Here is a 10,699-nt window from a genome sequence, read left to right as displayed (position 1 = left end):
CACACACACACACACACACACACACACACACACACACGTATGTATATATATATAGATATATATAGATATCCATATAAAGACTAGGAAACGAAATGACCTTTTCTAAAAATCTGCTCTACGTGATTTGATTCCGAGCTCAAAATTTTGTGACACTTGGATGTCTAAACTCGCCAGCTACATTAATATTTTATAAAAGTCACTTGTGCAGCCAGAAATCAACATAAAAATTGTTCTGAGACTGGACAATGGCTTTTTTTTCAGTGAATTAATTGGTCCTCCGTGGATATTGCCAGTGTGAAACCCCAAATCCCCAAATACCTTCTGCAGCTGGAACGATTCACAAAGGTCATGTTTTAGAAGCTATTGAAGTCCAAGATACTGCAGTCACGCTCAGGCATGTACTCGGACGTTTTTTGGCACCAAAAAGCATCTCTGCCTGCTGGTTGCTTTCATTCATGAAAATGCTTCATCTCATCTTCCCACGCACATTCCCATGCACAGTGATTTCTTAGGAATACTGTGCTGGCTTATTATTTCGATCATTTCATTATAAAGTTTCTTTTTCATAAAAAAATAGCTGTTATGTAATTACAGTGACACATACTTTTCTTCAGGTTACCTGATAAAAAAATTAAAATTATTACACAACCACTTTATGTGTGACCATTTACTGAAAAAATGAAAAGATTGAAACATTTTAAAGACATAATTCACGATGCCATGTCATCCATACAGTATACGTTATAATGCCTTCGGGCTTGTGCTAAAACCTGGTGTCAACAGCAAATCATGCAAAGAAGGATAACAGAAAACATGTAGAGGGAAAAAGAGATAGTACGTTTAAAATAAATCAAACGGTATACAGGAAGGGAAGATGGAAAAAAAAAAGAATCCAGTGGATATAGAGAAGGTGGTGAGATAAAGAGAGAGAGAGATTATGTGGGTGTCAGATATATTATTGAGGCTGGGCTAAGGGAAGTGGGAGACATGAGAGCATTGGCTGGTCTGTGCTGATGTAACCGTGATCACCACAGGTATAAAAACATACATTTACTGCATAGCTACAGTAAATGTATGCAAAAACACTGTCGTCAGTAAGCAAGTGTGTGGGTATGAATAGAAAGGCTACCCCACACAGCTACCTGAGAAGAATGGAAGAGTCAAAGATAAATGTGTCCCGTTTTCTGCGCTGGTTAGTACACAAACAAATAGATTCCCTCTCTCTGTCTCTCTCTCTTTAGTTTTTTTTATTTTGTTGTTTTCTTGTTTTTTGAGGGCTACATTTGGAATGACAACCTTTCTTGAAAAACATATAAAGCGGAGCCAGTTTGTGTTTTACTGTTGCAGAACAAGATTTCAGAGGACAAGGCCAGAAAAGCTGTTTATAACACAAGAGGAGGATAAAGCGATTTTATATTTGAAGACAGACAAGCCACTTTTCATTGTAATGTGTTCCCGGCAGCATCTTAATGGGAAAGCCTGACAAGCATTTTGTTCGCATTCATCACATCTTTTCAACAGTATTTATTGCAAAAAGCAGGTTACCGTTTTTTTTTTAAATGTGCATCCAAATAGTTTTTTTTTAGTTCTTAGTTATATAAAGTGTATTAAAACATCACGAGACAATGGAAGAAAACCTCTGATCACCCGATGCTTGCCAAGACCTAAGATTTCAAATGTTACTTAATGTATGATTATTTATAAACTGGTTTTCATATATCAAAGATTTTCTTATCGCAGTGATTTGGAATTTGTTATTTTGATGTTTTCCAGTTCACAGAAATTCCTTGCAGTTGATCTGACCATGTGAAGATCAGATCTATGCCAAAGCATCAGATCAAATCCTGTTAATCCAATGATAATCGTTCAGGATGTGCTTTGCTGTTTTCACAGCTTTTTCTCCCGCAGCAAAGAGCTGCTTTTTTTTTTCTTATACCTTGATTTTGACTCTCTTTTTTCTCTCTTTTGTTTTCTTACTTTTGTTGCAGGTGGAGAGGTGCCTTACACCACCCTAGCTACAAGGATGATGATGGGGGTTTGGTGGATGTTTGCTCTAATTGTCATATCCTCATATACTGCCAATCTAGCAGCTTTCCTCACAATCACGCGTATAGAGAATTCTATACAGTAAGTATTCAACAAATTTTTTTCACCTACTGTTTTTAGTGGTAGCTACCATACTGACTGATATATTGATTTAAATGTTTTCAAGTAAAAACTGCCACCTTTATTGTATCCTTATTGTTGTCATATTTAGGTATATTTAAACCTATGGAGTTAAATGATTTTCAAAAGAGTTACAAATGTGTATTGAACATTTTGTGTGTGATTTTGGGCATCCACAATTGCATACTCCAGTCCAAACATAGAGCAGTTTGAACACATACAACACAAATGCATAGAGCTAAAACCTGCATAAATACGGATCATTTACACGCTAATCTGTAAGTCCATCTTCACAAATCTTTTCATTTTCACTTTCAAAAAGGTTCCCGTGCAACTGTCTAAAGATAGTTGTGACTTTCTGTTCATTCAAATATCGGGAAATACGTGTGCACCAGTCACCTGATCATCATGCCACATGTGCTCGCAGGGTGCTGGGGTTTTGAGACTCTTTTCACACTATCAGTTTGGTACAGATGCACAAATGTGAAACATCTGTTTTCCTTGAAATAACCCAGGAATACAAAGGAGGCTTGAATGTCCTAGTTTTCCACTAGCACTTGAACGCAGCTTAGATTTGTGGATCTGTGCCAAGCTGGCAGTGTGCAAAGACTAAGAGCCTCAAAACCCCAGAGCACATGTGTTGTGATTTGTGCATATCAGGCGACTGGTGCGCACATATTTGATTTATCTGTAAGTGAGCGAAAAGAAAGTTGCAAATATTTTTAGATATTTTCATGCACGGGAAGCTTTTTAAAAGTGAAAGTGGTCAGACTGGTTACATGGAAAACTTGAGCTTGAAAATATTGTGTTGTAAATGATCGCTGTTTGTTCAGGTTTCGACACGAGAATTTTTAAAATAATGTTCAAATTGCTTTGTATCCATGTGTAGATTGGCGCATGCGTTTGTAAGTACTCAGAGTTACACACAGATGAATTGTTTTACACATTTATAAATCTGGTTTATGCCTGTGGATCATATCATACACATTTGTAACCTCTTTAAGACTCATTTAACTCTATTTAAAACTGCACAGCACATCTAAATAGATGCACAACCTCTGTGCTGCAAAGAAAGATGAGCCCAAGGCAAAAACTATATATATACATATAGTGCATTTGTATAAATGTGTGCTTTCAGTTATGATTGCACGACACCACGAACACATCTTTCTGTATAAGTATACAAGTATACATGACAAATCGTGCCTAACACACAGACACACACTGCATGCACCTTCAGTGTGCTGAAACCCGGCAACACACAAGCATGCATGCGCATGCAGATTGCTTACACACACGCGCAGTTAATTCTTTACCCTTTCTTTTCTCAAGCTCAGTCCTCCATTATATTATCTGTCTCACATATGTGTGTGTTTGTGTGTCCGTGTGTGTTCTACTGATCAAGGTAGGAAGAAAAAATGGCAAAGAGAGTTAGTGAAACAGTCAAAGTATGTTGAAATTGTTTTTAAAAGTGTTTTTGCAATCTATTTTTTTTTTTTTTTTGCCTAGGTATCAAGGCAACTAGAAAAGCTGCCTACGTTCAATGCACACACACACAAACACGCACACACACAGACATTTCCTGAAGCGCTGTGCCCTCTGTTTATCTATCCTTGTGATAATATGTTTGCCTGCTTCTCTCCTGGTGGCACTAGGAAACGCTCATCTCTCATTGGACTAATCAGCATGCCGAAGCATCCGCTATGCCCGGCAGTGCCACAGTTAATTGTGCTTGGCTTTGGAATAAACAACATTTATTTCTCTAAATCTCACAACTATCTGTTTCTTAATTTGGTTCTGTCAGTTTGTCTCTCTGTCATTCTCTTTTATGTGTTTAGAAGACCTTTCCTTTAGTTTACTTTGGTCACACTGCGCCCCTCATTCATGCTGTTGTTTTTTCTTCTTTGTTCTACGTCCTTCCGCCCAGCCTCTTGTAAAATGTGTCAATCTATAGTTTCTTTCTTTCTTTCTTTTGTCTGTCCTCAATTGCTTTTTGTTTGTTTGTTTTTCACTTTGCTGTCATTAATGAGTGGCTCTCAGTTTGCTGCCTCATTCAGCATACATTGAGCTAATTAAGGATTTCCATAAATTTTAATGCATTATCTTTAGTGTGTTGACTCTTCTTGGGTCATTAGTGCCATAATTACCAACTAAACAGCAGCACCCACATGGCCCAAGGCCTCCAAAGATGGGTTTTGGGGATAAGTGGTGAGATGGAACATTCCTAAAATAAACTGAGAGTAATTGTAAAGTGTAACAAAATCTCAATGGAGAGATGAGAAATGTAGCCATGCAGAAAAAAATAGCAGTCTGTGATGTTGTGATTAGCATGCACTTTTATCTGATAATCCTTGATTAACATATTATGCAGATGGAATTAGATTGAATGCATTTGTGTGATTGAGAGAGCGAATTAGTTAGTATGGAAAAGAGCAAAAGAGCGCACACATGGGCAAGAAAGGAAGAGAAGGTCGGGGGAAGAATGGAGGCATTCCTCTCCTTAGTGTCTCCTATCAGGACAGACAGGATTTTTAAGTATTAATGCCCTTGTTTCATCCTGAAAATGAAATAACAAGTGAACGCTCAGAACTCTCTCTGGACTATTTCACGCTTGGATGTTTTCCCTCAATTTCAGTGTGAATCCTTTAGGAAAACAGTGAGAGATGGCAGTGGAGAGTAGCAAAGAGAGGGTGCTAGAGAGGAATGTATGAAGGGAGAGACAAAAGGGGAATAAGCATTATAAAGTGGAAATGAAGAGCGCAAGTGCGTGGAAGGAAAGATGAGATGGAGGAAACGGGAGTAAAGAGGCAAAGGTTAGAGATGGAGAAGGAAACAGAGAGAAGAGGAGCGGAAGGAAGCATGGTGAAGGGTTTTGGTAGTGGTGATGAGTCAGAATGGGGAATTTATTTTTCAGGGGTAAAAGTGAGGTGAGAGACAGCAGAGCGAACAGAGAGAATAGATGGAGCGGAAGAATTGGTTAGGCTGGGAAGACTAAAAGATGGATGGAGTGTTTGAGGATAAAGCGCTTCTTTCCTGGCCCAACCTCGTACAGGAGGAGACATATTTTATGGTTGATAAAGATTGCCAATAAAGTCAATCAGGTCATTTCACACTTGCTTGTGTGAATATGTCTGCTGGCTTTATAGTTACAGGTGACTCTTTGGTGGCTGTTGCATTCTTAGTAATCAGATAAAGCAGATCATTGTCCACTGGCAGATATTGATTACGTAAAGCTTAAGTAAGAAATGCATGATATGAAATCTGATTTGATCTGCTGTGACTTGGCTTGTACGTTCATTCTGCTTCTGACATCGGTGTCCCTGAAAAATGAACAGGAATACAAAATATTGCATGCTGCACCAGCACTTCAATGATATTGATGATCTGATGAAAACATAGGGACTGAAATGGCCACACAGATCTAAAGAACTTCTGGGATTTTTAAATTATGAAACAATAACGATTTTCAATTTAGCTAACCAAATGTGCCACAGCTGGAACCACTGCCACTTCAGCTGACTTCAGTCCGAGTATCGATTGCCTATTCCCGTGCACAGTATAGTTAGCGGTTAATGTGTTTCTGATAAAGGCTTCTACATTTACAGATTCAGTCTCCTACAAAACTGTGTAGCCACGATCATCTATGTCCTTTCAAGTTCATTTAGGCCAAATTAGCACCAAAATTAGAGTTTTTGGAGCTGATGATCTTTATTGACAGAAGCTTTTAGCAAAGGTGACCAGGTGACCAAATATGCAGAAACAAAGCTATGCACACAGGAATTATTCCTGCACATATTCAGATTAACCTGCTATTAAAAGGGCCCCTCTCTAGCTATTCAGTCTTTAAATCATTCTCTCACCCCGACACACAGACACACACACACACACATATTCGCTATTTGTCACACAAAACATTCAGCTGCTGTTCACTCCATTTACTTGCTCATTGAGCTGCTTAGGGGTAATATAATTGGTTGCAAAATGAGCTAGCATACACAGGACAGGAACGCAATTTTGTGGACACACAGATCCACAGACACACACACAGAAATTAATTTCACATAAAACACTCACAGAAAGACAGTTAAACACATAATGCATATGGGCATTTTTCCACGAGACACCCACACAATAGTAAAAGAATTTGAGGAATTTAATAGTGTTTAAAGAAAAAAATACATTAAAATAAGAGTTATAGATACTTCTAACGTTTACAGATTTTGGTTTGACCACTATGCTTTCATCTAATTTTTTAAAAGTAGTCTTCATGAATAGATCTCCCAGCTTCTTTAATGACTGTGCAAAACTCTTCTTTGAATGTTGGCTGCTTTTTGATCCGTTCTCTGTTAATGTCATCCCACACAGCCACCCTTCCACTCAAACCATAACTCAAGAAGTAAGTCACGTAGGATTTTGAAGTTGATATGAAAAGTGTATATACTAAAAATCTTGTATGACTTTGAATCTCAGTGACCTTGACCTCGAGGTCAAATTCTTTGAAAATATTCTGAATGTGATAACTTGAGAACAAGGCGGCATAGGATTTTGAAATCTATACCATAGGTGTATCTACTAGGAGGGTGAGGGGTACCACTGGCCGCTGCCAGTATTTTTAGACTTTGTGAACCACACAATTACACACATTTTAAGTTTTAAGGTTTTGTGTTTTCCTTGCCTTGTCAATCGTGGAAATATATGCAGTGGTTGTTCAAAAAAGGGTAAATCATATGAGATCTGTATTTTCTTTAAACATACATTTCGGTTGTATGCTGGATACTATCCTTGCGATGTTTCATAATTAATTAAAATAGTCAGTGAAACCAACACAAACCATTTTTATCTGTTTTTGGGGGGTTTCTTCCAAATGAAATTTGGTCTAATGTAATGCAGAGCTAATGCATGATTCTTTCTCTCTGTCTCCTGCACACGCACCATTAAAGAACAAGCTTAGAGTTACTATGCAGTGAAAGCAATTCACAAAGGGGGAATCCCGGTCAAAGAGTGTGCTGACAGGCGTGCATATTCACGGGGGGAGCGGTGGGGAGGGGAGATTATTTAGGCCAAAGATTAATTGGCGGAAATAAAAGATTCATGTTCATGGCAAAGTTCATTAAAATCTTCAAAGGATTTTTTCTTTCTTTAGAATGGGTCAGCGAGATATTTGAGGAGGGCTGGAGCCAAGGGGGAAGCGTAAGAGCTGTCCCTTCCATATTATGTCACACGTGTGCGTGTCTGTGTGGGTGTGTATTTATCAAAATGAACAGTGTAGTAATATTGCAAGCAGTAGCTACTTATATTTGTGCCCATTGTAAGTCTGCTTCGTGGGTGTACTGTATTACAACTGAATTAATGAAGTAAGATAATATATACTTGTTGTTCTTCATTAAGCAGGACATGTTGAGTGTTTTTGTGTGCATGTTTTGTTTCCCAAACGTTTGTCTCTCAAATCCATGGGTGGTATGCAGCAAACCATTCAACAAACAAACAGTAATTAGTTTTCGTAATGGTTCTCCATTACATTTCTCAGCGGCCAAACTCTTTGAAAGGAAACCCAAGCACCGTTGCGTTATAATTAACAATAGCTTGTGTATTCCCCCAGAGGTGACAATTTATGGGTGAGAGGTGGAATGAAGGAGAAAGGAAGAGAAACTTGTATGTGTGTTTGTGTTTTTCAGTTCTTTATGAGTGTTTCCATTTTCTTGGTGTAGTTCTAGAAATCTTGAGTATGTGGTTATCCTAGCCATCTTATTAGTGCTACTGTTGAAACTGGTTTCCAGCCACATCTTTTCATACCCATTTGTCGTGGCCAGTTTCCTTTTTTAAAATAAATCCTGAATGTCAATTAAATGTTGCTGCCAACTCCTGCTTTTGGTCCTTAGAAAAATTAATGGCTAGGTGAGTGTCTGAACCACAGTACAGCTGGCCACTCCGTTTATACTCAATTTGTACCATCCAAAATCCCCCCTTTCCAGCCCCTCTTAGGTATCACGGGGAATTACCAAGACAGCAACAAAAGACTGATTATTCACCATGTCCTGTAGAGCCAAGCCCAAAGCTCCAAAGTTAGGATTTCAAGTCAGTGAATGGATAGTTGATTTAGGTGTTTTCTGCTTTCATATAGTTATATGCTTTGTAATAGGTGTTTCATGTTAGGCTGATTCCATCATAAGTGTACCGTATGTGTAAAAGTGCAGACTGAGCTGTGTAGTAATCTTGCACTGTGAAGTGAGTGAATAGAAAGTTGAAACCAGTGTTTTGCTAAAGTGCAGTTAACCTGGGGTCTGATCGTTTCTGTGATTTTAATACCACCGTCATTTGGAAAAGCATTTTACAAAAGAATTACCCAGAAAGTATCAAATGAAATCGTAGTGTCTGCTATTATTACGAGCACTAGTAGAACAAGAGTGATGCTGTTAAAAAGTACTACATCTACAGTCAGCAAGGATCAAATGTGTATCAATACAGGTGAAGGATCTTTCAGGCTCAGCCTTTTTTACAGTTGATAGATGAATGAAGATGATGTGAATATTAACCCTTTTCACCACCTGTGTCTCTGTAGGTCTCTGCAAGACTTATCCAAGCAGACAGAGTTGCCTTACGGTACAGTGTTGGACTCTGCAGTTTATGATCAGGTGCGCTCCAAGGCAATGAACCCCTTTGAAAGGGATCCCATGTACTCCCAAATGTGGCGGATGATTAACCGCACAGGAGGAGGCGATAATAACGTTGAGGAGTCAAAAGAAGGCATTCGCAAGGTACGTCTTTTCATTTTTTATTTTATTTTTTTGGTTAATTAAACTTTGGCACAGACAAAATGATTGTGGTTAATGAAATAAACAGTCGAGTCATTCCCCTGATAGGGTTTGAATGAACAGGACAGGTGGAGAAGGGCAGCAGCAGCAGTGCAATTATTTGTTACTCAGAACACATTGGAAACATAATTTGCTGTATTTTGATCCTGTCATTTTTGAGAACATACATACCAAAGACTTGGTTGTAGAGTGAACTTCCCTCAAGGGCAAAATGACATCTACCTCAGAGGAGAGGATTTTATTCATATATTATATATTCTTTGTGACATATCTGCACGAACATATTTTTTGGATTATGTTATAATTCAAGTTACAGTTTGCCGGTGGTGTTAAATATCTCTTCTACAATATAAAAAATAGCAAGGATTAGAGGATTAGGGGGATTTGAGTACTTCTAAATCAGCTTTTACTGTTCACTTTAAAAACATACAGATGGGTGTCAAATTAAAAGAAATGACGTGAGTCCCCTGGTGAAGTGAAGTGGTGAAGTGTGAGAAAAAAAATAGTGCAAAGTTTTTCTGAGTGTTCGCCTTTGAAACCATTGTCATCATAAAACTATTTTATATTGATGTCAGTGGTACCACCTAGTTCCTTAGTCTCTCTAGGGGGATGGGGGGAGGTCACTGAAGGGTTTATTGAGTGTAGAAATGATGTGAATCTGTGATACTGGTATGGCTGTTACCACCTCTCACCGCAAATGAGCACTTGAGATTTTGAATGCTAGACAGCACTCTCCACCACCATCATCAAATCACCAAATGAGGAAATGTGCTTTGGAAGAATAATGCTCATCGGTCCAGCAGAGGTCCAGAAACTTGGAGAATCAATGCCGGGCGGGGGAGTGGAAGCTGCTCTGGATGCACAAAATCTTACTAAAACACATTATATTGGCTTTTCACTTTATTTGTCACCCTTCTGCATTTCATGGTATAGCATCCCTAAAAAACAAAAACTCCTTAGTGTTGTGGCTCAGTCTCTCTCCATGAATCACCCGACATCTTTGCTCTCCAAGAGGGGAAATTTACTTGAAAGCATTGCTGTCCAGCATGTTGTTAAATGTTCAGACTCATCATAAAATTTGTCATGTGACTAAGGCGCACATCACGCACTGTGCACCTATGTTTTTGGCAGCTGGAGTAGATTTTCACGTTCCAAAGGTTTTCATGCTCCTTTGGCTGCTCGTAAGAAGGAAAGAATTGCAAGTTTTGCTATCGTGTATTTTTAATACAGTGATATTTGTGACCATTCATCTTTAGTGTGCGTATTTTTGATGTATTATGGGTATTGAACAATTTCTATTGTTGGGATGTTGTCCTTTAAAAGTTTCACAGACATTTTCTATCCTTTCCAACATTCACTGTCATTACTATGTTTTTATGTACTTTTATGTATTACCCAGTCATTTTTATCAGGTGCACTAATATGCAGATTAAAGTTTCTTATTTTTTTTCTTACATAAGTTATGCAAATATCAGTGCCCATTCAGCATTTGCTAGTAATGCCTAATTCATAATGCGTAATACAGAGAATTGAAGATGTTTACCGTATGGTCTACAGTGCATCCTTACAAAGCACTGACTCGGCCCTGTTTTGACATGCCGCTCATGTTACAGGGTCGTCTGTGTTGATCGGGGATAAATGATGTTAATGATACACAGATAACGTTCGCATGACTAAATACTTAATTCCCTTGGTGATTACCCAGCATCATAAATACCTGA

At 38.4% G+C, this 10,699-nt stretch overlaps 1 protein-coding gene across 2 annotated transcripts in view; it reads left to right on the top strand.

Annotated features, from left to right (window-relative positions):
- grid2 (glutamate receptor, ionotropic, delta 2) overlaps nucleotides 1-10,699 on the top strand; it is a 530,237-nt gene that overhangs the window by 456,548 nt on the left and 62,990 nt on the right. For both annotated transcript variants that reach the window (XM_005722013.1, XM_005722014.2), the window contains exons 12-13: nucleotides 1,989-2,127; nucleotides 8,726-8,921. In XM_005722013.1, coding sequence (XP_005722070.1) covers nucleotides 1,989-2,127; nucleotides 8,726-8,921 — 335 coding nt within the window. The remainder of the gene's footprint in view (nucleotides 1-1,988; nucleotides 2,128-8,725; nucleotides 8,922-10,699) is intronic.

This window comes from Pundamilia nyererei, unplaced genomic scaffold, assembly GCF_000239375.1.
Source record: "Pundamilia nyererei isolate P.nyererei 1_Seehausen unplaced genomic scaffold, PunNye1.0 scaffold00006, whole genome shotgun sequence".
NCBI lineage: Eukaryota > Metazoa > Chordata > Actinopteri > Cichliformes > Cichlidae > Pundamilia > Pundamilia nyererei.
The sequence above is the reverse complement of the archived record's forward strand: the minus strand, read 5'-3'. Positions and strand labels throughout refer to the sequence as shown.